The sequence below is a fragment of the Saccharomyces kudriavzevii genome (genome assembly GCF_947243775.1).
Source record: "Saccharomyces kudriavzevii IFO 1802 strain IFO1802 genome assembly, chromosome: 9".
In the NCBI taxonomy this organism is placed as follows: Eukaryota; Fungi; Ascomycota; class Saccharomycetes; order Saccharomycetales; family Saccharomycetaceae; genus Saccharomyces; species Saccharomyces kudriavzevii.
The window spans coordinates 318,327-345,812 of NC_079280.1; the positions used below are offsets into that span (position 1 = coordinate 318,327).

General features: G+C 37.8%; 8 protein-coding genes, 2 non-coding genes and 1 pseudogene across 11 annotated transcripts; 7 read left to right on the forward strand and 4 right to left on the reverse strand.

Annotated features, from left to right (window-relative positions):
* Positions 1-170: 170 nt before the first annotated feature.
* On the forward strand, positions 171-1,721 carry BAR1 (aspartyl protease BAR1; the record flags this gene model as incomplete). Its single annotated transcript, XM_056228762.1, has 1 exon — positions 171-1,721. One exon carries the CDS (start codon positions 171-173, stop codon positions 1,719-1,721), a length of 1,551 nt encoding a protein of 516 aa, XP_056088451.1.
* Positions 1,722-2,944: 1,223 nt separating this feature from the next.
* SKDI09G1470 (uncharacterized protein) lies at positions 2,945-3,265 on the reverse strand (the record flags this gene model as incomplete). Its single annotated transcript, XM_056228763.1, has 1 exon — positions 2,945-3,265. One exon carries the CDS (start codon positions 3,263-3,265, stop codon positions 2,945-2,947), a length of 321 nt encoding a protein of 106 aa, XP_056088452.1.
* Positions 3,266-4,026: 761 nt separating this feature from the next.
* Positions 4,027-4,099, forward strand: Skdi_9.trna7T. The gene has a single exon. It is a non-coding gene; the product is annotated as a tRNA-Thr (tRNA).
* A 276-nt stretch (positions 4,100-4,375) lies between these two features.
* Positions 4,376-6,265, forward strand: MNT3 (alpha-1,3-mannosyltransferase MNT3; the record flags this gene model as incomplete). The annotated part of the gene is made up of 1 exon (XM_056228764.1): positions 4,376-6,265. One exon carries the CDS (start codon positions 4,376-4,378, stop codon positions 6,263-6,265), a length of 1,890 nt encoding a protein of 629 aa, XP_056088453.1.
* Positions 6,266-6,450: 185 nt separating this feature from the next.
* On the reverse strand, positions 6,451-10,674 carry PDR11 (ATP-binding cassette multidrug transporter PDR11; the record flags this gene model as incomplete). The annotated part of the gene is made up of 1 exon (XM_056228765.1): positions 6,451-10,674. One exon carries the CDS (start codon positions 10,672-10,674, stop codon positions 6,451-6,453), a length of 4,224 nt encoding a protein of 1,407 aa, XP_056088454.1.
* Positions 10,675-11,268: 594 nt separating this feature from the next.
* Positions 11,269-11,589, forward strand: SKDI09G1500 (uncharacterized protein; the record flags this gene model as incomplete). Its single annotated transcript, XM_056228766.1, has 1 exon — positions 11,269-11,589. The coding sequence occupies one exon, from the start codon at positions 11,269-11,271 to the stop codon at positions 11,587-11,589; it is 321 nt and encodes a 106-aa protein (XP_056088455.1).
* Positions 11,590-11,936: 347 nt separating this feature from the next.
* Positions 11,937-12,758, forward strand: TIR3 (Tir3p; the record flags this gene model as incomplete). Its single annotated transcript, XM_056228767.1, has 1 exon — positions 11,937-12,758. The coding sequence occupies one exon, from the start codon at positions 11,937-11,939 to the stop codon at positions 12,756-12,758; it is 822 nt and encodes a 273-aa protein (XP_056088456.1).
* A 346-nt stretch (positions 12,759-13,104) lies between these two features.
* Positions 13,105-13,758, forward strand: DOT5 (thioredoxin peroxidase DOT5; the record flags this gene model as incomplete). The annotated part of the gene is made up of 1 exon (XM_056228768.1): positions 13,105-13,758. One exon carries the CDS (start codon positions 13,105-13,107, stop codon positions 13,756-13,758), a length of 654 nt encoding a protein of 217 aa, XP_056088457.1.
* Positions 13,759-13,904: 146 nt separating this feature from the next.
* SKDI09G1525 lies at positions 13,905-14,445 on the reverse strand (annotated as a pseudogene). The gene is given in 2 exon segments: positions 13,905-14,174; positions 14,176-14,445. Coding segments are annotated over 2 exon segments (540 nt in total).
* A 141-nt stretch (positions 14,446-14,586) lies between these two features.
* Skdi_9.trna8D lies at positions 14,587-14,658 on the reverse strand. The gene has a single exon. It is a non-coding gene; the product is annotated as a tRNA-Asp (tRNA).
* Positions 14,659-23,608: 8,950 nt separating this feature from the next.
* FAA3 (long-chain fatty acid-CoA ligase FAA3) lies at positions 23,609-25,693 on the forward strand (the record flags this gene model as incomplete). The annotated part of the gene is made up of 1 exon (XM_056228769.1): positions 23,609-25,693. One exon carries the CDS (start codon positions 23,609-23,611, stop codon positions 25,691-25,693), a length of 2,085 nt encoding a protein of 694 aa, XP_056088458.1.
* Between the last annotated feature and the right edge of the window lie 1,793 nt (positions 25,694-27,486).

Here is a 27,486-nt window from a genome sequence, read left to right on the forward strand (position 1 = left end):
AATAACAAGCTTCCTTTCTGAAACGTACGACATCATGGTATAAATATAAAAGAGAAGGGAAACAACGTCGAGTTTCGCCATGATGGGCCTTCGAATGATTGTAACCATTGGTCTCTTTTTCTCCTACAAAGGATAACGACATAAAAAAGGCATCCGTAAAATTGCAAATTATGTTCATAATAGGTAGTTTTTCTTTACGACTTTTGCTAGCAGGGCTGGCCATCATTAATACCATTGCTGCCTTAACAAACGATGGTAGTGGTCATTTAGAGTTATCGCTACAGCGTGAAGAGCAAATGTATTACGCCACAACCTTAGATATAGGTACGCCGTCTCAACAGCTGACAGTATTATTTGATACTGGATCTGCAGATTTTTGGGTTATGGATTCCAGCAATCCCTTCTGCTCACCAAAGTCCAATCCGTCACTGTATCAAAATGCAACTTATAATGGTAGTAAGATCACGCCTTCAGTCGATTGCTCATCTATGAGTACATATAACGAGAACAGTTCCTCCACTTACCAAGACCTCGATAATGGCAGGTTCTATATTATTTATGCTGATGAAACATTTTCTGACGGTTCTTGGGGAAAGGAAACTGTGTCGGTTAATGGCATTGACATCCCTGATATTCAGTTTGGCTTAGCTAAATACGCTACAACGCCTGTCAGTGGTGTTCTGGGTATTGGATTTCCCAGAAGGGAGTCTGTTAAGGGCTATGAAGGTGCTCCCGATAAATACTATCCCAATTTTCCACAGCTTTTGAAGAGTGAGCAGATCATTGACGTGGTCGCATATTCGCTATTCCTGAATTCGCCTGATTCTGGCATGGGTTCCATTGTGTTTGGTGCCATTGATGAATCGAAATTTTACGGTGATTTGCTCACTTTTCCCATGGTAAATGAATACCCCACTATAGTCGATGCCCCTGCGACTTTAGCAATGACCATACAAGGTTTAGGAGCTCAAAATAAAAGCGGCTGTGAACGTGAAACATTTATGACGACCAAGTACCCAGTTTTATTGGACTCGGGAACATCGCTATTGAATGCACCAAAAACTATAGCAGATAAGATGGCCTCCTTTGTAAATGCGTCGTATAGTGCAGATGAAGGTATATATATTCTGAATTGCCCAGATTCTGCAGATGACATAGAATACACCTTTGATTTTGGTGATTTGCAAATCAATGTTCCATTAACTAGTCTGATTTTGAGTCCTGAGGTTGAAGGTGGTTATTGTGGGTTCGCTGTGCAACCAACAAACGATTCCATGGTTCTAGGGGATGTGTTCTTGTCTTCTGCATATGTTGTATTTGATCTCGACAACTATAAGATATCATTAGCACAGGCAAATTGGAATGCGAGTGAAGATTCAAAACAGGTGATAAACATTCCTACAGATGGATCGATTCCGGGAGGTAAGAGTGCTACCGCCGAACCTTGGTCCACGAATGAACCATTTACTGTCACGTCTGATATCTACTCGTCGGCCGTTTGTAAGAGTAAGTCCGCTGTTCATCTACCCACAGGGTCTTCATCTACTACGCAATCCAACGTGCAGGCTCGTAGTCCCTCGGCAAGAATAGCGAGGAGCAGGTCAACTACTACGCTAAGTAATACTATCCAAACTGGTGGTTTCATGAACCAAACTATAAGCGCTGCCATGGAAAGTTCGAGCGCGACTAAGCCAAAAGCCCCCCCCCACTGTGATCAGTGAGTCACTTCTCAGTTCAGTTTCGATGCCTCATACCATAGACGATCCTGCTGCAACGGATGCCTCTGCTTTTGATCCAAAATCGGTGCACAGAAGTAAAAATCGATTTACTCACAAGACAATCATAACAAAAACCATTACAAAATATTCTACAGTTGTAGTAAATGTGTGTAAACCAACATATTAAGACAGCTGGCTCAAAGTTTCTTCAATAGCATGAAAACACTAAATAAATAATCATCGTATGTACATTAAAAAACTTACTAAAGTGAAAACTACACTATTATTACTGTTGGAACAACAATCAACTATGATCCACCGATTGCTAGAATAACAGAGTAAAATTATTATTCGTGTTACCAGAGTTTATTATATACGGTGCTTAAAAGATGACGCAAATTGTTGAATCAATGCAAGACGCAACCGTCGTCAGAATTAGTGGAGGTTTTAGCGCAAATATTGATAAATTAATAGGACCAACGATTGACAATGCATAAAGCGAAAATAAAACAAAAATATATACAATATTATGTGGATTTCCCTGAGAGCTTCTGGTACATTATACATGTCCGATATTACTGCCTTCACCAAAAATGGAATCCCAACAATTATCGCAAGACTCGCTCTTATCTCAATTCTTTCTCTTGTTGTTAGGGAAGATGTGTTAATATTTTTTGTTTATATTTAGTTAACTTTTAAGGAAAACTTGGGAACCCAAGCACGAATTACTTAACTATATTTACAATTCTGACATACTTGTGAAACATACCGACTACGTTTTATAAATTTCTATTCATCTGTTGTATATATATATTCTATCATAAGTATGTTTACAAATAAAACCATATTTCATAAACACTCCTTACTCCTACCAATAATTTACCTGGATGCAAACACTAAATTCAAACTTACAACAAGGCTCAGTCCCAGAACCTACGGATATAAACCTGACAGTAGCAGGACAATCAAAAGTTACATTATTGAAACAAGAATCAACCACCATTCATCGATTACTAGTATTTCAGATAAAAATTATTGTTCATAGCTTGAATTTAATCATATACTGCGTTAAAGGAAAGTATGGGACCAGCAGAATATGATTCAAGCCGCCATTGAAATCATTCCTGCGGACAAGTATCCGCGTTTATTTATATATTAACTTTTCATTTCAATCGTTAGTTTGATCGATATATTATATTCTATTTACATCTAGGTTAATCGTGGTTTTACTCATGTTCCGACTCCGGCAGGCCGAAATAGCATTTTGGAGAGCAGAAAGCAGTCTCATCATCGTAAAAAAGCTGTTCCCAATAGTCACTTATGTCATTAACCCATTGTGTCGCATTCTCCAAAGTTGGTACTAGCAGGGTTGCGACTAAGCTCTCCGTGTAGCCATTGATTGCTGACACGTTCAACATATAGTCACCTAAGGTGGGATTAGTGGTATAGGAAATGTAACAGTTGCCAGGACTTAAGTCTTCCCATCCAATGATTATATTTGCAGAATCATTGCTCATAATAGTTGAAATGCTTCCTGGGTAATTCATGTCTCTCTTCTAGAAAATTTACCGATTATCTTACTAAAACTTAGTATGTCTAACTTAAGTGAGTTTGACATCTCTCTCATCTGCCTGTGTGAACCTTTACACTATTGTTGAGATACCATTTTTTGATGAATCATAATACCAGATATATAGAATAAACCAGAAGCTCTCAGGGGTTCATGTGTCCGTAGAAAGGGAGATGAAAAATCCTACAAATTGTTGCAAGTCTTCTCATATCCGTTTTATACGTTGTTGTTCATTGATCTTATCGCGTTACCAATCCTTGAGTTTCAGCTTCCACTAATTTCGACTACTGATGCAACTTGCATTGAATACATAATTTACGTCATTTTCCAAGCATCGTATATGATATTGCCCTTGCAACAACAATAACACTCTATTGATATTAGTAGTATTAATTAAGAATAAAAAGCAGAACTCTTTCTTATACTAAATAAGAGAGGTATATAAAACACACGATTGGACGTATTAAGCATGTTCAACATAATAATAAACTAGGGAATTTACTATAAGCTCAATGTAACGACACATATCATTTATATATAAATTCCAAGTTGATGTTCAATTAATGGATCTTTGACTCCAAGTGCACCCACCAATAGAACGTCATTTCAACATTCTTCATCCTGAAACAAGGACTAGTTATGTGAATAATGATGAACCTACTTGTTCCAACATAATCTTGACGATGCAGATAGTAACACATGAATGAAGAGTAAAAAATTCTCAAACAACAGATAACAGCTTCTATGGCCAAGTTGGTAAGGCGCCACACTAGTAATGTGGAGATCATCGGTTCAACTCCGATTGGAAGCATTTATTTTTTGGAAAGTAAATGGAATGGCTTTTTCAAACAGGGAAAGTAAATGTCGACAATGAAGAATCTAATTGTGTTGTCCAAGATAGAAACATGTTGAACAAGGGCAAGCCGTAGCTCAATCAGAAGTACGCTGATTGTTTCATTATCTGTATACCATTATCGGTCCATAGTAACTTGCATCTTTGGGGTTATTCAAGGCTGTTTTATCATTACATATATCCGGAAATCGTATCTAGGGTGTAAAGGCAGCCTACAGAAACCATTTTTAATACATGTTTAAATCTTTAAAATCAAGAAGGCTGCTCCTAAAACGATCTGCAATACTGGTGCTCTTCCTTTTCTTTTCATACCTCATTCTCTCCGCGAGCAGGAGTACTACATCATCAACTGAAGACAACCATGCGAGCGAGAGAACTGCTGCTGAACCTTCAGCGTTTCACTGGATTGAAAAACGACAACGGCAGGTGGAATCTGAAAGTCTAATAAAGCGAATACTCGCCCATTTCTCCTCCTCTTCGAGCACAATTCCTTACGATGAGCGTATACTATTGACGCAGTTAGCAAAAAATGAAATACCTAAGCATGACAAGTGCCGCTACATTTTTGAAGTATTATACAAATGTGACCCCAATTGGGACAACGGACAAACTGCCAAATTCTATAATGTTGATGACGTAGACAATACGTTGGCGTCACTGCTAGGTGAAAGATTGAGATCCTATGATTATTGCTTTCTGTCTGGTAAATTAGACCCCACCGAAATATTCGAAAACTCCACCGTTGACCCTTACGACTTGCAAAATAGAATTTTCCCATTTTTGAAAGCTGCGTCCAAGGAATCGAACATAGCGATGTGGCCGGCCATCAAGGATCTAACGACTGGAGAATCAGTGCCACCACCCGAAATCGAAATGGAACCATCAAAATTCAATGGAAACTTCTGGTTCAACTGGAATAAGTTGAGTAAAGGAAGAGGCTTTGTTTTGACAATTGCTGAAAAGGATGTCCCTTTGTTCATCAGGCAGTTAAAAGTAATGGAATTTTCGAAAAACGAGTTACCATTTCAGATTATTACCACAGGAAATGAACTGTCACCAGAATCTATCGCTAAAATATCCAAGGTGGCCGCAGAAGGGAAACAAAAGGTCTACTTGGTGGACTGTTCGACGGTGCTTGAGTCTGAATTCTCTAGCACATACATTTTTTCTTTCCAAAATAAATGGGTTGCCTCTTTATTCAACACATTTGAAGAATACATCTTGTTGGATGCTGATGTGGTGCCATTTGTAAAGTCAGATTATTTCTTTGACTCTCCCTCTTATAAGGGAAGTGGGATACTTTTATTCAAGGATAGGGTTATGCGGAACGAGCTAACATTTAAATACTGCATCGAACTGCTGGGTTTGGTGGAACCATCTAGAGAAGAACACCGCTTGATTGGAAGTAAACTGGTTTTTGATTCGTCATCTTTGTTGTCCTCTTCAAGTTCTGAAGAAGCATCTGTGTATTACAATTTCTTCAAAAATTTACGACTTCATCATGTTGACAGTGGCCTGGTGGTAGTAAACAAACTCGAAAAATTAAATGGGCTATTGATGTCTTTCATGTTGAATCTGGACGGGAAAATGCAGAGGTGTGTTTATGGTGACAAAGAAATATTCTGGATAGGTCAACTATATGCCGGTCAAGATTATTCCATCAATCCTGTTGATGGTAGCATTATTGGTCCTGTTAATATACAAACAGATGATGTTGATGGATCTTTGAAGGAGAATTATCATATTTGTTCTGCCCAAATCGCTCATAGCGACTTCGAAAATCAACTGCTATGGATAAACGGTGGGTTGAAGACTTGTAAAATTTCAAACAGCGCGCAAGATGACTTTCAGAGGGAACCAGATTACTTTAAGAGTAGGTATAACGAAGAATCATCTTTACAGAAAATTTACGATGCTCCTTTAAATGTGGAAGGACTAATCATCCCTGACGTTTCTGTTAATCCATGGATGCAAATCAAGGAATGCTCCAATTACATGTACTGTGCTTACGCGACGAATGACAAACATACAAACTCTAAGCTTGATGAAGGTCGTGTCATCAGGTTTAGCGACGAGAAACTACAATATATTAATGATATTTCCCGAATCTGGAATGCTAGTTGAAAAGACAAAACATGAGGGTATTAATATTTATTTAGTATGAGACATATATAATCCGAAAAATGATTACAGTTAAATTCACAGGGTTTGAAATGAAGAAAATGGATCATTATTATAAGCAGAAATACCGGACAATAACTATTGGTTGACACTGAGAGAAGATCCGATATAAATTTCAACAGAACCTGTTACTGCTTGGACACTGACTTTGTTGGTATTTTTGGATTTTTGGACTTTCCAAATGATGGAATGCACTTCTTAATGCCGCTAGCCACGGAAGGCCAGATTTTTTGGATGTAGGTCAAGTAAAAGCCCACAAACATGGCGGCAAAGTTAAAGCAGACAAAAATCCATTCGAAACCAAAATTTCTCCATCTGTGATGATAACTCATGTTTTCCTGGGCCAAGAAATCATCCCCGACAGTATACATACAATAAGCACAGACAGTGAATGTGTTATTGATGTGTAATTTCCCGCCAAATTCTTCAATGAAGGGTTTCATGAATTGACCGCAAGTTTGACCCATTACAGGTTGACTTGGCACCATTTCACTTGTTGAACAGTTGATTTCTCTATCATGGAGAAGTAAACTTACAAAAGTTTCAATGAAATATGTGTATGGTGAAACCCTGTACATGAACGTCCAAAATCGTGGGAATAACGAGTAAGGCTGCATAACACCACAGAAGGAAGCTGTAAAACTATATAGGAACGCAACAAAGACAGCAGCAGTCTGTAAATCGGGTGCAGAGTATAAAAGCCATAGTCCAAATGACAAATAATAGACGGCAAATAAAATATAGTTGAGGTAGAAAACACCAGCTATACGGGCAGAAGAATCAAAGCCGCAACAGAAGTAACAACATAGGAAAAATATTGTAGAACTCGAAATGGCTAGTGGTAATTCAACAATGGTCTGAGCAATGAGCAGAACTGTCCAATGATAGGTATTAGATCTCGCTTCCCTAGCAATATACACTTCCTTAGATTGCAAGGCCTTATCTTGAACTTGATTGATTAAAGGAGAAGAAACACAAAGCATCATAAAGCATAAGAAAATAGCATCTTGCAAACCGTTAATGTTGTGCTTTGTTCTCCAAAAGGAAAATCCAATGAATAGACCAGCACCCGCGTTCAAAGCATATTTGGCGAAGACATAAGTCATGTCCCTTTTGGTACAAATATATTGTCTCCTGGTAATTAACTTTATTTGGTCCATATATGAAGGTGCATTCCATACAGATGTAGTGAAGTCAACATTAGAGTTTCGAGCTTCCTCTTCTAGCAAAAGCAATCTATCGGCAATTCTCACCTTTTCGGGGGAAGCTTGCCAGAGGCTTGCCCAATTAATCGAGGAATCTGATTGTTTGCGATGTGACGCCTGCTCGTCGTATTCATCCCGGCTCAACTTCTCGCCATGATCGACTTCAACATTACTACTTCCGCTACCAACAACATCAATAACGAAATCAGCTGGATTATCCATTTCTTTATCAAAGGTCAAACGTTTATCGTGAACTACAAAATAGTCACAGGCATCAGTTATTGAACCAAAATAGACACATTCACCGCCTCTTTTTAGCAAATAAATGTTATCAAAATAGCTGATAACACTCTTACTAGGTTGATGAATAGTACACAGAATAGCCTGGCCTTGCATTGAAAGCTTTTTCAAAAATTGAACAATGGTCAACGCTGCTTCAGCGTCTAAACCTGAAGTAGGTTCATCTAAGAATAATAGCAGAGAAGGTTTAGTAACCAATTCAACGCCGATCGATAATAATTTTCTCTCAGTGGGAGACAAATCAGCAACAAGCTTTTCCGAAGTTAATCTCAGTAGCTTGCTAACAACTCCTAGATAATCTCTGTCACCGTCACCTCTTAAAACACAGGAGATTTCTAGAGACTCCTTAACAGTCAGCAACTCTAAATGAACGTCCTGCTGTTGAACAAATCCTATGCTTCTTCTGAAAGCATCAATATTCGCGAGCGGCCGGCCGTCGATCAATAATTCCCCAGTAACCACACCATTTTCTGTCCTTTGAGATAAAATATTCAAGAGAGTCGTCTTACCAGCACCAGATTCACCCATTAAAGCAGTTAATCCTGAACTTATATAACCAGAAGCGTCATCGATTAATTTCTTATCTCCAACTGTATAATTGATATTCTTCCAAGAAATGACGTGTTTTTGTGTTTCCACAGCTATCGATTCCTTAGTTTGATTGTTAACAGCTTCATCAGGATGCTTAATATTGTAGTCAGTGTCAGAGGGATGGGACATGGATGGGACAGATGAGGATGAAGTGGACAAATTGCCTACCGGAGGTTTAGGAGTACATATACCAGAACTATTGGTAACCTCCCTTTGCCGCTTCTTTTTATTACTTAAAAAGGGACAACATTTTTTAAGATGGTTGTTCCAACGCAGCATATTTTCTCTGGTGAACAGAGGAGTGATGTATTCAGCGGCCATCAAAGAACAGAACAGAAAGAAACACAGAAAGCCGATAATAATACCAAAATTTCTCCACACATGACTATAACTGTACCTTAACCCACCTTTTAAATAATCACGACCTCTGACATAATCGTTACCTAGGGTGGCACCTTGCCAAGCACAAGCTTTATGACTAAATGAGACATTGTCATAGGACTCGCCTCTCGGGATAATGCTTTCATGACAGTCTAGCTTCAGATTGAACATTTCGTTACTTAAGATAGCTTCCATGGCAAACATAGCGGGATTTAAGTATGCAATCCAAATAAACCACGGGTGCATATCTTTCATGTAAATAACATAAGATGCATACATGGCAATAGCTAACAGTAGGATACCGGCTAAAAGATTTGCCATTGATAAAGTAGGAGCAATCAAAGCAGTCAAGGCAAATAGTGATACCATACAAAAGTTATAGACGGAAAGGAAAAGGAGGAAGATGAAAAACCTGGCGGCATTGTATTGTAAATGAGCTAAAAAGTAAAGGATGATGGTGAAAACAACCACAAGTATAAATTTGGAGCAACAGTCGAAAAAATTTGTTGCTAAAGCTTCGATCCAGTTATAATAGAAATGTAGCTGAACATGTTTACGAACGACAGGCTGCCTTTGAAAAGAAGCAGGCATATCAGCCAGGGAAAGGAATGTAAAAAACAGAATGGAAAAGAAAGTTAGGGAGCCTCTGGAAAAGGATCCGATAGTTGTTAAAGGAATGTTATAAAAAAGAGACCCAATAACTAAGGACTGCACTATGACAGAAACAAACTGAGAGATCAAATAATTTCTATCACCAATAATTCTTTGAAAAGCTCTTATAGTACAAGTTTTAAGCTGCATTTTCAGTGGGATGCTAAACACGGGAGAAATATCGTCCGGATTGACATCCGTTCTCGAGCAGTTTTTTATTGTCTCCGAAGTGATTGCCTTCCAGTGCTTGTAGTATGAAGATTGCACCCATACGGTATGTAAATCTGTTTCATTATTGATGCTTAAAGCTTGATTGCCTTTGGAGATAACCGATGGCGCCTCAAAGCCGACAATGGAATTAGACATTTCCTTGAATTTGAAATTCAGGATTGACGTCAAATATTCGATAATGCAATCGTTAGGGTTTTTCTTTATCTGCAAAACGTCGTGGAAATGAGTTAAGCACTCCTCCATAGTTCCGTAAAACACCTGGAAGGAATCACTCAGCATGAGAATCTTGTCAAATTTGCTAACGATTTTGTCACTGGCTTGAGAGATTTTGACAAAATTAACCGATCTAGTGGCTTTCGCCATCTTTTGCGTAATAGAAAGAAATTCCAAGGCTGTGGCAGAATCCAGACCTTTTGTCGAGTTGTCCCACAAGTAGACAGACCCATTGGCGATGAAGGTTTCGATAATGGAGATTCGCTTTCTTTCACCACCAGAAACACCGCGAACATAGTCGTTCCCGACATACGTCTTCTTTACGTGAGATAATCCGAATTCTTTCAACAACTGATCTCTCATTTCAATACGTTCCTGTTTGGGGATATGAAATTTACAACTTAAAGCAAAATCGATAGTTTGCTCTACTGTCAGGTATGGAAAATGAATATCCTGTTCATTATTATAAATTATTTGGTGAGGACACTTTGCAGCAAACTGCCTATATTCATTGTCCTTGAATCTAATAGACCCTTCGGGCGAATATTTCAAATGTTTGTTACCGTGGAATAGACCCTTAAAGAGCGCTGACGTTGGATTCCCTAGTACTAAAATGACTTCACCTTCATTAGCACGGAAAGTGATATCGCCGATTTCCAAATGGCCTATGGATTCTTCATCGTTTTGGACAGCGCCGAGAGATTCTTCGAGTTCAACGGTTGCCCCATCAAAGGTGACAGAAGCGTCAGGAATTGGGTTAAAATATTTGGAAAGAGACATCCGCGAGGCGTGGCTTTTCTAATTTTACTTTACCCTGTTTAATACGTGTGTTTTTTTGCTACAATATGCAAGTTCTTCTGCAAACCCGTTTACGAACTAAAAAGAAAAGGGTTCGGGTATAGGATAATACTATTAATAGGCTATAGGAGCTAAGACCTTAACGACGCTGTATGTTTGTTTTATATAGACGAGAACAGGATCTGCGGGTGCTGCTTCGTACCGCAGCATGTCTTTTGCCTATGAAGGAAAGCTTGTTTCCAATTCAGGAGATCCGAAGACTCGAGGGACTAAGGATGAGATAAAAAACCGCGACAGGAAGCTGTGAGAAACCACGGACAAACGATTGTAGGCACGGGAGGAAATAAAAATGGACCCCCATATGTGGCGCTTCTCTGCGGCAAATTATACCACTGGTGCCTAAACGAGCACCAGCTCAGAAAGTGACTGAGAGGTATCCCTTGCATAAAGCGGGCTCGGTATTGTCATAAATTGTGCCTTCGCTGAGAAACAATAGAAAGAAGAACTAGACAGAAACGGCCTGAAGGAGAAAGTTGTGTGTGCTCATGTGCCGTATCTTAGAGAACAGATATTAGCATGTTACATAAAAGGGGCGTCACAATAGGGTTGAAACGCGGCCGACTAGAGGATCCTGTCTGTATATGTGTGCGTTACACTGCTTCTACAGTTGGGCTTTTTCTCGAGGCATCATGTTGCTTTTTCAACGTTTTCTTATACGCTGTAAGAGAATGGTCAGTTTGTTGCCAGGCTAGAAACTTAGTCCAGTCGTCGTTTCTTCTGAACGAGGCACGACCTCCCGCTCTCTATCATCCATACGAGAAGTTTGCCTTAAACGACGCGTACTTTGCCTTGCGGGAAAAAGTCTTTTTAGTAAGCGAGGTTACCAGGAGACAATGACTGACTGAAAACAATGGGTGGAAACGTGTATGGACTGTAATGGAACGATGGGAAAGTATACATTAGCTTCCTCTGCGCCTGTTTCTTAGGTTTGCGTGCCTCGAGGTAGCGTATTGTTCCTGTTCACCAACAATTCTCCAAAGGCTTTTTTTCTAAAAGGCTCTCAGAATGGATTGCAGATTTTCGCATAAGGAACCGTATGCGTACGTATGAATATATATATACATATATTCTTTTTGTGGAGTGTATGTACATTTGAGCTTCTCTTGTTTCATTTTCAACTTGGCTTCTTGGTTTTTGTTTGTTTGGATATTCCCCCGATCAAAGTTCAACTACCCACGTATACAATGTCTTTCACTAAAATCACTGCTCTATTAGCTGCTGCCGCTGCCTCCACTAAATTGGTTTCTGCCATTGGTCAATATGAAGTCGTTGAATTCGACGCTATTCTGGCTGATGTCAAAGCAAACTTGGAACAATACATGTCTCTGGCCATGGATAATCCAAATTTTTCTCTACCAAGTGGTGTTTTAGATGTTTACCAACATATGACCACTGCCACCGATGATTCTTACACTAGCTATTTCACTGAAATGGACTTTGCTCAGATCACCACTGCCATGGTACAGGTTCCATGGTACTCTTCTAGATTGGTACCCGAAATCCTCTCTGCCATGCAAAACGCCGGTATTGATATTACTACTTTGGGTGGCACTGATTCAGAATCCGCTACTACTGATGCATCTTCAGCTTCTGGAACTTCCTCAGCTGCCGAAACTTCTTCAGCCTCCGAATCCTCCTCAGCTGCTGCCTCTTCTTCAGCCTCCGAATCCTCCTCAGCTGCTGCCTCTTCTTCAGCCTCCGAATCCTCTTCAGCTGCCGCCTCTTCTTCAGCCTCTGGATCCTCCTCAGCTGCAGCCTCTTCTTCAGCTTCCGAATCGGCCAAGTCTTCTGCTGTTTCTTCTACCTCATCCGCTAAGTCATCTGTCGCTTCTTCTGCGTCCTCGAAGGCCTCTTCCTCTTCCGCCAAGGCCAGCTCCTCAGCAGAAAAGGCCACTAATGGCTCCACTTCCGCTACTTCCAAGAATGCTGGTGCCGTCATGGACATGGGCTTCTTCTCTGCTGGTGTCGGTGCCGCTATCGCTGGTGCAGCCGCCATGTTATTATGATTGTCACTTGCCAATGATAAATTATAAATTGTTATATGTAAAGAATAAATATACACCACTTTTTGAATATTAGTATCCTATTTTAATGTACTACCCTCTAGATAATGCGAACTTAATCTGTGTTTTACTCTTAGCAAATTTCTTTACTTTGAGCTTGAAACGTGCACTTGGGTGTACATAAAGAAATGAAAAGAAATGCTCAAGCACGAGTATGAATTGTGAAGACGGCTGTCATACCGTCGAAAAAAAAGGATCTGGAAAGGAACAAGAATATCAAAACTACAATTCAATTAAATGAAACGATACTGCAAGTTATTACAGACAGCAATAACATTTCCAGGACAAGATGGGCGAAGCATTACGTAGGTCAACTAGGATCGCAGCATCGAAAAGATTATTGGAGGATGAAGAGTCCAAGTTAGTCCCAATTTCGCCACCGGAAGTCCCTAAGAAAAAGGTTAAAACAGCTCCGAAAGTAAAAACCAGCGAACCAGTAAAGTCAGAAGACGACAGTCTATCTGCGGCCACCGAGTTAGAAATAGGCGATTCAATCCCAGATTTGAGTCTTTTGAGCGAAGATAATGACCCTATCTCTTTGAAAGAAATTGCGAAAGAGAACAAAATCGTAGTATTTTTCGTGTATCCCAAAGCAAGTACTCCTGGTTGTACCAGACAAGCCTGTGGGTTCCGTGACAACTATGAAGATCTCAAGAAGCATGCCGCTGTCTTTGGATTGAGTGCAGATCCTGTGACATCTCAAAAAAAATTTCAAACTAAGCAGAATTTGCCGTATCATCTAATAAGTGATCCAAAAAGAGAGTTTATTGGATTACTAGGTGCCAAGAAAACGCCACTCTCTGGTTCTATCAGATCGCACTTCGTCTTTGTAAATGGGAAACTGAGATTCAAAAGAATTAAAATATCACCAGAAGTCAGCGTAAGCGATGCTAAAAAAGAAGTCCTGGAGATTGCCGAAAGAGTGGAAGAGAAACTATCCTAGAATATCTCTTATGATCATCATAAAAGTGACTATCGGCTAAGTCGCTCCTATTCTTCCCTTCTATATATATATATATATATATGTAGTTGTGCCAATATATTCGAGTCATATTCACAAGTGCAAATAGTGTTGAGCCTGTGAAGGGGTTATAAAAACTTATATACGAAAGGAAAGGTACTCAAGGACCCGACTTGGTCGATGTCAAATATTGTGGTCTGATTTATTTTAAGAACAGGTAGTATCTCATTGGGTGAAATACTGCTTACACGGATCTTAAAACGAGCCATCACTTGATTACTTGTTACATATATTAAATCAGCATCACCAATGATCATTAAGCAATTTATCGTTTCAGATGTAATCCTACAGTTATGACTTCTTTCAAAATCAGATACGCATTCCTCAGAAAACTCAACTAAGTATTTGATGCGTAGAATCCCTTATGGATGCACACACTTTATAATTGGAAACATCATAGAATCTTGTAATTTTGGTAAAATGACATGGATTGGTCAGGATTTGTGCGCTCATGTGCGGGACTAACAAGTCTTGCCTTGTCAGAGAAGGAATCACACGCTCAGAAGGACGGTGTTGATCAGAATTGTCTTTAACCAATGCTTTTATCCATGGCTGAAGAAAAATCGAATCTGCTGGCTTTGAATGGGATTCAAGAATTATTCTTGGCATTATAAACTTAGTATGTCAATTGCCACCTAGGATCGGAGATTATATGCCATGATTTTCCCATCAGCCCTGGCTGTATCTTTTCAAATTATAGTAAATACAATCAGTGCACAATCTGCAGAAAATTGAGTTGCCAAAAAAAATCTCCGCGACGGGGAATTGAACCCCGATCTGGCACGCGACAAGCGCCCATTCTGACCATTAAACTATCACGGATACTTATGAATAAAATTGTTGAAGTTTAGTGTTAGAAAGTGTGAATCTTGTGAAATTGTTCAGAATCCAATTTGATAAAGGTGATTAGAACAATAATTGTTGATAATTAGTAGTATTAATTAAGAATAAAAAGCAGAACTCTTCCTTATACTATATAAGAGAGGTATATAAAACACACGCCGATTGGACATGTTAAATATGTTCAATATAATAATAACCTAGGGAATCTACCATAAGTTCAATGTAACGACTCATATCATTTATATATAAATTCCAAGTTGATGTTCAATTAATGGATCTTTGATTTCAGTTAACCCAACTCTCTGAACAGCTCGTTTAGCATTCCTTCATCCTACCAAAGATACGACATCTGTGTAACATATACGAAGTACACTTTAGAATACAATCTGAGTACTTCAGATAGTAATGATGACTAGTTATGTGAATAATGATGAACCTACTTGTTCCAACATGCTCCCTTAAAGATATATTATTGTACTTCAACAGATATCCGCTGTGTGTTGAGACCTTAATTAATTAGTTATCAATAGTCTGTTGAGGCCAAAATATCCTGTGATGTTATCTGATTTTTTAATACTTTTATGAATCTTTCAAAATCAGAGATTGATACTGGTTTTGTAAGTAAATCTGCAATGTTTTCTTTGCCAGTGATTTTTAACAGTTTTATAACCTTCTCCTTGATTTTCTCTTTTATTATTTCCGTTTTTATCCAAGTGAATTTTTCTTTAGGTTGTTGATAACTACGGTTTAAACTTTGAATAGAGGGTTTCGAGTCAGTGATCATGACAATGTTTCTATTATCTCCTTCTCCTAGTTCTGTTAAGGTTGCCTTCAGTGTCTCTGAGTCTGCATAACCTTCATAGATTGCATGAAGTTCTGCTTCAGTTGAGGATACACATCTATTTGTACTTTTGTTGGAATAAATATTGTAAATATTCCTTCCGTACCATATTATAACTCCAATTCTTGATTGTGCATCATATTCTGATCCTACTGAAGCATCTGTAATACCGATAATTTTCTTGTCTTTATCAAGATCCCGATCATAGTGTATTCCAATGTTTTTATGCCGTGCGAGATATTGAATTATTTTGTAGATCATGTAAAAAACCTGTTCATGAGGATAGTTTACCAATCTAGCTACCTTTTTAACAGCAAATTCAATGTCATATCTGCATTTGTATCTAACGTAGTTTAGTTCACCTAGTAATTGTTGTAGCTTCAAAACGCCCTGTCTGAATTCTTTATCAGACATCTGGAGTTCATCCTTCTTAGGGTCTATTTTGTAAGTCGATGTATGTGGAATTGAACTTTTTCTAACCTTTTCCAATTCCTTTTTGTATTTTTCAGTCATTCTTTCTATGAATGACTTTAATGTTAAGTCAATAGTACCAAGTTTTTTGTTGTATACTAAATCCATTCCTAATATGTCTGTGTCAAGTACATCATCTATTAGGGTCCCTGTAATTTTCAGTTCGAAATTACTTTCTAGTTCATTTATGAATTCATCCAATCTTTGTTCATCATCTGCTGCAATAACACAGTCATCAACATAAACTGCAATCATTAGATTCTTATCCTCGGATTGATATAATCCTGGAGTATAAGTGTTATCTTTTAATCCAATACTATTCAAGTATTGTCTTAGATGGTCGTTCCATTCTTTAGGACTCTGCTTAAGACCATACAATGCTTTATTGAGTTTAACTACACATCTCCTGTCATGTGGATGCGGAATGTATATTTCTTCTTCCAATTTAGCATATAAGAACGCATGATTGATGTCCAAAGTTTTCATAAACATATTTCTGTTGTTCGCAATCATTAGAAAGATTTTAATATGATTGTGATTTAAGGATTCCGTAGCTATTACGTTGTAAGTGTCAGGTGTCTGAATATCACCTCTACACACAATCCTTGCTTTATAAATACCATTTCTTTTCTTTGTAAAAATTGTATTTGTGGGAATTATTAATTTATCAGGAATTTCTGTCCTGTTATACTTGATTTTCATATCAAAAACCTCCATATCTATGAGATTATGCAATTCTTTATGATATGCTTGTTTGTATTCATGTTTTTCTTTGAGATCTGTATTTTTTGTAATAGCTTCATTATGATAGATGGCTCTAATTTTCGGTGTTGAGCTTGTTTCAGTATTATCTGGAACTAATTTAACTCTATTTTTCTTTAGACGTTTTTTGTCTCTTTCAAATTTGTGACCAGCAGGATTATTGTTTTCAACGTGTCTCTTTCTTTTTCTATTCAAGGAACCAAATGTTTTACTCAAGAATGCAGTTTTATCAGCAATTGCTCTTGATGCGTCATCTGTTTCAGTTGTGGTAATTGAGGTTTCTAACGTAGTATTTGACTCTTGAGTTTCACTACTTTGTTCCGATTTTACCAGCTTTTCATTCTGTTCCTTTGATGAATTATTTTCATTAGAGTCGTTTAATGTCCCTGCCTTATTATTGTTGTCCACACTATTCTCAAGCGGGGTCGGGTGATGATTTTCACCATCATTATTGTCTTCATTGTTTGTTGAATAATCATCAGTATGATAATTATTGACGCGTTCTACCGTTTTTATAGGTAAGTTCATATCGTTTGTTTTCAAATCAACTTCATTTTCTGGACTTCGAAATTTAACGTTTCTTTCAATGCTCCCTTTTTCAAGAGGCACTGTGTCATGAACTGATTCAACAGACGGTTCAACAGATCGTTCCTGTTGTGATTCTATGATTACACTATCTGTTTTATTATTTTTTCTTGTAACTGTAACTGAGTCAGTTGTAGGATGATGGGAACTATAATCGCTCTCATCATCTGATAATTCTTTGTAGTTTATTTCATTACCACTGATCTTCCTTTGCATTCTGCTAGCAATATTACCATCATTATTGATGTTTATAGTATTCTGGCTTCCAACAAGATTTTCTTGTATTGCCGTGGGAATTCTATAAACATTTTCATCGAGGATATCTTCATCAGTAGTACTTGATTTATTTATTTTGTTTCGATCGCTTTCAGTAGTGATCTTTTCTTTTAATTGAAGATCTGAATCTATATCCATGTTTGTCACATGATCGTATTCATCTTCTTCTGATTCTTCTATGTTAGCGAAGACGTAGTCTAAATTTCCTTCTAGATTATCACTAGGAGATGGATATTTAGCATTAACTTCGATCTGAGCTAATTCTTCTGTGGTAAACAAGTCTGTAAGTAGTGTAACTCGTTTATGATCATCTTCGTAATTTTCCAATGCATCATATAATCTTGAAACAGCATCTGAGCTTTCTGCTTCATTGAAGGTATCTGATCTACTTTGATCATCTAGGTATATGTTCTGTGTGTTCCTTAATATTGGATCCACTGCATAGTCTGGAATTGTGTAATTATCTGAAGTGACAATTTTTTTAATAGATGGTACAAAAAATTTGTATCCATGACTATTAGGATCTTTGCATAATATTATAGCACTAAGTCCTGATGGTTCTAGTTTGTTGTGTTTATGATTCCAAATTATTCCTTGTTCTCCGAAGGGTAAGAAGGACATGAATCTCACTTTAACAGGTTGACTAGAGATCGCCTTTAAGGGTAGTTGACCTGTGGTCTTGTTTTCTAAACAATTGCGTACATTGGTAGCAGATGTTACTGCGTATTCCCAAAATTTAATACGTAAGTTACTATGTTTTAACAAGGTTGTTGCATCAGTAACAATGGTTCTGATGTATCTTTCTGCTCTTCCGTTGGCAGCATGATCTTGTGTAGCGGAAAAAATATGATGAATTCCTTTTGAAACAAAATATTTTGCTATCTGATCATTTGTAAATTCAGTTCCTTGGTCTGAATTGATTTCTCTGACTTTTCTGTCAAATTGTGTTTCCACATACTGAATATTCTTCTTGATCTGTGCTAAGATAGTTTCAGCATTTTTGTTAAAATGTGTGGAGGTGATGCAATATCTTGTATTGTTATCAACCATAATAAGCATGTATCTTTTCGTATCCGAGTTCGAGTTTGATACTGGACCAAAGATATCCATGCACCACGATGAACCCGGTTCATGATCGATACTGTGTTCGTTCATGGATCCAGCATAATGGTTCCTTCTCGTGGCTTTTGAAACCTTACAAGTTTCACACCAAAATTCATTTGGTTCTTTAATTAAATCAATATTTTCTTCGTAATGACTATGTTTAATGGAGTTTTCAATTCGTTGAACTCCCGTATGTCCCATTCGTTTATGAGCATCTTTTAAGCTTATAATTTTGGGCTTCATTCTTATTTTTTTAAAGGAAGTTGGTTGTATTGCATTGATTTTAAAATCATGTGGAGGATGATCAATTAAGTCATCCATTTTTACGTGAATAATTCCATCTTTTACATGAGTTTTAATGTTCATGTCCTTGTTTTCCAAGGTAGAATAGTTTTTGCTTAAAACCAGATCGGTTTCTTTAGCTAACTCATAACCACTGATAATTGTAGTTTCTTCTTCAGGAACATAATGAGTTAATAAGTAATCATCGTTTGTATTACATTTTATTTTGATGTATCCTGATCCTTTAACGGGAACTGAGTTGTCTTTTCCAATACCAAAGAATTTCACTTTTTCTTTGTTGTCTTCATAATCGTGTAACAAATTTTTATTATTCGTAATATTGACACCTGAACCAGTATCAATAATGACTAGGTTTTTGTTTGAACCCTTTTTGTTCTTCCTCTTTTGTTTTTTCAAAGGTTTTGACTGGGTTTGTGCCAGTTTTAGTGTATTCTTTTTGGGTTGAACCTTGCGAATAATTACCTTTTGAGTAGCTGAACGTGGTAGGCCTAAGCTCTCTGTTTGGCTTCAATTTGCAGTTTACTGAACTGTGGAAGACAGACTTACAATATCTGCAGTCTTTTTCTATATGATCAGAACTGATAGGTCCCAAATCCCTTACTGCCTCAATAACAGTGTTAACCAATAATTCTTCGTATCTCATGTTCTGATCAATTTCATGATTGTACAAACGTTGTTTAACTGGATTTCTCAGGGATTCATGTAAGGTTCCCAGAATCGCTTCCTTCAAGTATTTTGCAAGGTTTGGACAGTTCTGACAGCATTCTGAAAATACCCATTTTTCCATTAAAACCAATTTTTGAAGTTCATTCATTAATAGTTCAGAATCTCTACATGTTGTGTCAACCAAGACCTTCTTCCAAGCCTGTGATCTTTTTTCTAAGTCGTAAATGTTCTGATATTTAATTTTTAGATTATGAATGATTCTAAAAATGTCGGATGTGAATGTGTTCATGACATCTAAGCTGTCAGTAAGTCCTTCTTTGATAATCTTACATAAGATTTCATTTTCACGAGGATCAATGTTTTGAATATCCTTATCAAAAACATCATCAAATTCATATTTTTTAATGTATTGCTGAAAGTTGTTTAAGAAGATAGGAACGTTTCCAATGTTACTCAATTTATGATAAAAAATCGAATCCTTCGGATAAAACTTCCTGTTTTTTAAGGTGAGCGTATCGAACAAGAAATAGGTTCCAGTAGCATCGATTTGAGCATGTAAGATATTAGTAATCTTCTCAAGTTCCTTTGCCTTTATCCTGTTTATTAACTTTTGGATTTTTTCTTTGACCTTCTCAATTGTTTCACTGTTTTCTAACACTTGTTTGACTACAGTTCTAACGTCATCCGTTTTTGAAAGCTTTTCTTCCTCTTGTCTTAAAACATTCAGAATACGTTTAAACTTTGTTAATTCCTTCAAATCTTCTTCCATTTGGTCATCTTCAATAGAAAGATCTTTTATTGATAATTGAGCACTGTGGACAGTATCAATCGTTTTGACTTTAGATTGAACCTGCGTAGAAATGTTGTCGTCAGTAACATTTCTTGTCTCATCCCTCACTGGGGTCGCCATGTTGATAATTAGTAGTATTAATTAAGAATAAAAAGCAGAACTCTTCCTTATACTATATAAGAGAGGTATATAAAACACACGCCGATTGGACATGTTAAATATGTTCAATATAATAATAACCTAGGGAATCTACCATAAGTTCAATGTAACGACTCATATCATTTATATATAAATTCCAAGTTGATGTTCAATTAATGGATCTTTGATTTCAGTTAACCCAACTCTCTGAACAGCTCGTTTAGCATTCCTTCATCCTACCAAAGATACGACATCTGTGTAACATATACGAAGTACACTTTAGAATACAATCTGAGTACTTCAGATAGTAATGATGACTAGTTATGTGAATAATGATGAACCTACTTGTTCCAACAATAATCAACTATCGCCCATTAATTAGTTGTATAACATTTTATTGGCCAGTAAAATCTTGTGAAAATTGTTGGGATTTTATTTTTATAAGGTTTATAAGATTATGTATATAGAAGATACTAGAAGTTCTCCTCATGGATTTAGGAATCGACGAAAGGGAATCGACAATTTTACATAATTTTATTTTTATTTCCTCCTTCATTTTTATACGTCGTTATTGTTGACAATTCGTAGTATTAATTAAGAATTGTTGAAACAATAATCAACTATCCATCAATTACCAGTACGGCTGATTAATACATTCAATCACGAAGCTAGAAGATTATCATATACGGTGTTAAGAAGATGACAAAAATTATTAGACCAGTGAAATAAGATTCAGAACAGTCATCAAATTTAGTGGAAGCTGAAGTGCAAGGATTGATAATGCAATAGGATCAATGAATAACGACGTATAAAATAAAGAAAGAAATAAGAATAAGATTATGTAAAAGTGTTGATTCCCTTTCGTGGATTCCTAAATCCATGAGGAGAACTTCTAGTATATTCTATATACATAATATTATTAACCTTATCAAAAATGGAATCCCAACAAATGTCACAAGATTTTAATGGTCAATACAAGCTATGGGGCATTTTATAAGAAGAGAATCTGCGTATAAAGTCCTCCTCTTACTGTAACGTGCAGAACCTCGTTCTTCTCGCTTTGACTTTACTGGCAATGTTTCACCGTTGTAGGCGGTATCATTGACATGATTAAAGATGCTACGAATAAAGATGAGACTGAATGTGAGGCTCAAAAGCCCACAATCACCAAAAGACAGCTTTCTACATTCATCTAGATGATGGCGGACTGTGAGTAGATCAAACAGGTTCAAGATCACCGGGTTCCTTGTTGCGCCGATAAATGGGTTGTAAGTAACTGCATACTCCACCCGCAGCTTACACACAGACTTTAAACATAATTCAACAGGAATGAAGATATATAACAATAGAAGCTCTAGTATTTTCTGTATACCTGATATTTCTTATAAACCTCAGCCAAAACCTAAAAAATTACTAGATTTTAATGGTCTACAATATCACAGTAGCGTTAGAAAAATCGTTCAGTAGAAATAACGACGAGAGTTTCAAGAACCACTTCCTCAAGATTTCGATAAAGATCGATATTAAGGTCTAATCGCGCCGTCGAGCAATGCCAGGTTATCTAGTAATTTTGGAAGAAACAAAAAGGTAAATATGTAAGTAATCTAACCGTTCAGGTATTATTACACTCAATGTGATCCATCCAGGAAAATATACCACGCCCCTAACATCCACCGTTGAGGTTACATCAATACCCGGATAATCTCGTAAATGATAGTTTACTCTTCCCTCACTGACATATTATCATAAACTGTGTTTTTCCCTCTTTTCTTGTGGTTGTTGCTTTAAAAATACTACAGGTAATGCGCCGATGTTAGTGCCTGGTCTAAATTATTACATGACATCAAAAGCCCAACAAAATATCTGAAATAGCTCAACAATATAGCCCCAAAAGTTCACCGGAACGAACCATCAACACGCATTGGCAAGCATCCAATTAAACCCCTTTAAATTAGATAAATAAGACAAGAAAGAGGAATTTTATATCTAAAGTTTTCTCAAGTGTAGCTCCCTGTCACAGACAATACAACCAAAATAAACTTAACAACTAACAATTGAGACAAGGACCTGTTGGAGTCGCCTTACAGATACCTCTAAGCACCATGCGACATCCACTAATAAGGTTCCTTTAAGAAGAGAGAACGTCAAATCATTTCATTATTTAGTAGGTGGCGTGAAACTGCTTGAAGAAAAGGAATGTTCCAAACTTCAATATGTCGTGTTCGCACACTAAAAGAAATGCTCGCTTCCTATGAAGTCAGTACTTCGTTCCCTCCTTGGAAGACGAATATATCAACTTTGATCACCATGGCGGACATTTTTCAGGCGGAGATACGAAGGAATATCTCAGTGAATGTATAACCCACTTTTACCCTTTGGCAGTGGCCCTACCGCATTGCACCCGAATGATTTTTGTGACTTACGAGTGTAAGAATCTTACGAGGCAGAATTTATAATCGTGCCTTTTCTCAGGAACCAGAAAGCATAAAAAATGGCTGCGGTCATTGTTAAGGCGGACCTCTTCGAGATTCAAAAGCTTAAGACCATTTTCGGCAAAATGCTTGCTTTAGGTAAAAGCATTTTACAACCACTAAAAGCAACGCAGAACAAAAAAGTTGGACCTTATACAGCCAAGCCAAACAAAGCGATTGCAACGTCAACCACGGTGAAAAAGGAAAATTATCAAGCGAACGTTCTGTTATCTCAAAGCTCGAAAGGTTAAAAATGGCACTAGCCTTGGCTATTTTGCCTTTTTCTTACCTGCCCGTACGATAATCTCGAGCGAAGACCTGCAAAACCATGGAGATTCAGTTCTCTAAACGATCCTTCCGCATTTCAATGGAAAAGGACTTAACCCGCAACACAACTGGCATTCTTCTTTTTTTTTTTTTTTTTTTTTTCTATGTGCTCTGTGCATGCATAAAAGCGAGACGAGCTCATCAACATTTTATCACTTTCTCTCATATCCTAGAAGCTAACATTAGCAGGCATCAATGTCCGAGCAATACTCCGTCGCAGTTGGTAAAGCTGCTAATGAGCACGAGACCGCTCCCAGAAGAAACATTAGGGTCAAGAAGCGGCCCTTGATTAGACCTTTGAACTCATCTGCGTCTACGCTCTACGAATTTGCCCTAGAGTGCTTCAACAAGGGCGGTAAGCGAGATGGTATGGCTTGGAGAGACGTTATTGAGATTCATGAGACGAAGAAAACCACCGTCAAAAAGGTAGATGGCAAGGATAAGTCCACGGAGAAGACATGGTTGTTTTATGAAATGTCGCCCTATAAAACGACGACCTACCAAGAGCTGACGTGGGTGATGCACGACATGGGTCGTGGGCTGGTCAAGATAGGTATTAGGCCCAATGGTGAACACAAGTTTCACATCTTTGCGTCCACTTCCCATAAATGGATGAAAACTTTCCTTGGTTGTATATCTCAAGGGATTCCCGTAGTAACCGCGTATGACACACTGGGTGAGAGCGGTCTGATCCACTCCATGGTGGAAACGGAGTCCGCTGCCATCTTCACTGACAATCAATTGCTGGCCAGGATGATAGTGCCTTTGCAATCCGCCAAAGATATCAAATTCCTTATCCATAACGAACCTATAGACCCCAATGACAAGAGACAAGGCGGTAAACTATACAAATCCGCCAAGGACGCCATCAATAAGATCAGAGAGGTTAGGCCAGACTTAAAAATCTACAGTTTTGAAGATATCATAAAGATAGGTAAAAAAAGCAAAGATGAGATTCAACTGCATCCACCCGAGCCAGAGGATCTGGCTTGTGTCATGTATACTTCAGGCTCAATCAGTGCGCCAAAGGGTGTGGTGTTGACGCATTATAACATTGTTTCCGGGATAGCTGGTGTGGGTCACAACGTTTTCGGATGGATTGGCTCTACAGATCGCGTTCTGTCATTCTTACCATTGGCTCACATTTTTGAACTAATCTTTGAATTCGAAGCCTTTTACTGGAACGGTATTCTTGGATACGGTAGTGTCAAGACTTTGACTAATAATTCAACACGTAATTGCAAGGGTGATCTCATCGAGTTTAAGCCCACTATAATGATCGGCGTGGCTGCCGTGTGGGAAACAGTGAGGAAGGCTATTTTGGAAAGGGTCAATGATTTGTCCCCCGTGCTCCAAAAGATTTTTTGGTCTGCTTATAGTATGAAAGAAAGGAGCGTTCCATGTACCGGGTTTTTAAGTCGTTTAGTCTTCAAAAAAGTCAGACAAGCCACTGGGGGGCAACTCAAATATATTATGAATGGTGGGTCTGCAATCAGTATAGATGCTCAGAAATTTTTCAACATTGTCCTATGTCCCATGATTATTGGTTATGGATTGACGGAAACTGTGGCAAATGCTTGTGTTTTGGAACCAAATCATTTCGAATATGGTATTGTCGGTGATCTTGTTGGGTCAATTACCGCCAAATTGGTAGATGTTAAGGATTTGGGTTATTTTGCAAAGAATAATCAAGGGGAGTTGCTACTAAAGGGTGCCCCTGTCTGTTCTGAATATTATAAGAACCCTATAGAAACCGCAGTTGCTTTCACCTATGACGGATGGTTTCGTACTGGTGATATTGTTGAATGGACCCCCAAGGGACAAATTAAAATCATTGATAGAAGAAAGAATTTGGTTAAAACTCTAAATGGTGAATATATTGCACTCGAAAAATTAGAGTCTGTTTATAGATCAAGCTCTTACGTGCAAAACATCTGTGTTTATGCCGATGAAAGTAGGGTCAAACCAGTGGGTATTGTGGTACCCAACATGGGACCCCTATCTAAATTTGCTGTCAAGTTGCGTATAATGAAAAAGGGTGAGAACATCGAAAACTACGTTCATGAAAGGGCGTTACAGAGTGCTGTTTTCAAAGAGATGCTGGCAACTGCCAAATCTCAAGGTTTAAATGGTATTGAACTGCTATGTGGTATTGTCTTCTTTGATGAAGAGTGGTCACCTGAAAATGGGTTTGTTACATCCGCTCAAAAACTTAAAAGAAGAGAAATCTTGGCCGCTGTCAAATCAGACGTGGAAAGGGTGTACAAAGAAAACTCTTAGAGACACCTCTCTCACCGTACTTTTCCATCCATACAACAGCTTTTCAAAGCGTGTGTTTGCAAAATCCAGAACTGCATGCATAATAAATGGTCTTCTCTTACGCAGAGGCAGTAAAGCAATAATTATTAAATTACATTACATACAAACATGTTTCATTTCAGTAAGACAAATTACAAGTGTATAATTAAAAAACTATAATATATTTTCCCAATGTAAGCACATTTTACTAATGATTTCACTAGATGAGCGATTCAACGGGAATATTCAAATTTATAAGTGTGAAAGCTATTACTCTTTTTATTTTGGTTATTTTTTCTCGGACTTTTAAAAGGGAAAAAAATCACAATTATGTCGAAATAACTCCGAAGATCAGGACCATACATGGCTTGGTTATATGCATATGAAATAGAAAGTGTAATAAATTATCTAGTGTTACGGACCTCAGTTTAAAATTATTTGAGAGAGATAGAAAGAGACAGCAGAAAATGACTTTTCCAGTAGTCATTGAGAAAGATAATGATATCGTTTTGCTGAATGAAAAATCAAGTTTCTCAAAACATTGATTTAGCATTATTTTAAACTTTCCAAAACAGACATTCCCATGATGTCTGTTTGCGGAAGCGTTCTGAATGAGTTTGTAACTTGTGGTTTACGAGAAGTCTTACCCCATCATGCTATGCTCAATAGAAAATCGAGGCACTGGCAGGAATAAACAAGGATCATGCATATATATAGGTTGATGTACCGTGTGACGTTAAAATCCAGAACCACAAATCCATACTCAATTGGACAGTAAAAATGAAAATCCAGCAAAGGAAAAGCTAAAGTATTATCTTCCGAGGGTTACTCTTTGAGTGCATTGCGTCCTCGAGCATTGCTTTTTAATGTGGGGTGATACACTCAGTTGAACGATTGTGAGGACTATATCGTAGCCTTGGCGTGAGGTAACATTTCCCTTTTTATCGTCCTCTCATGTTTTTTCCATAGAAATAAATTGACATGTGAAAACACAAGAAGTCATTGACACCATCCATGTCCCGGTGTTAGTCGACTCATAACTTCTCTTTTTATTAGGGCATTTGCTGGTTGCTACAAATATATACTAATTAATTGAATATGACTGGAATGATCAACACAACAAAAGCAACATAACTGATATGGTTAGCCCGGTTAGAGGCTTCTACTAAGAGTTTTCCATCACCATGTCGAAAGAATGAAATTAAACTAACTGTTCCTTACCGGACAGTGATATGCATTTGTCTCATGTTTGCCTTTGGTGAGTTCACAAGCTGGATGCGGTCCATCTTGATTGTATATTCCGCTTCCTTTATTACTAGAGCCATTGGTTTCCCTTATGGCTATGTTTTCATGGGCTGTCCGAACTCTTTATCCTTCTGCGTTTCCTTCTTTGCATGCGATACGATGGGATTGGCCCTAGAGAACGTTAACGAGCTGTATGGCGAGAGAATAAACCCGTGGGAATCGGGCGACTGAATCGCCAGCTCCGGTAGGTCAGCATCATTGACAAGCGGTACGCTGCTAGCCATAGCAGATAAAGAGTAGTTTTTGATTTTTTTAAAGTCTAATAAACAAAAGTCACAGTGATCAATTGGTTGACATTAAAAAAGAAGAGAAATAGGTTTACCCTGTGAATATCTGAAATACGGTGTTATATGTACATGAGCTTGCTATTAGTGTCACTAATGGAAATTGCAAACGTCGGCGAACGAGGCACGGGCAGGGGCATATAGGTGTATTATATACTCGATTGAGGAGGTAACTGTTTGGTGAAT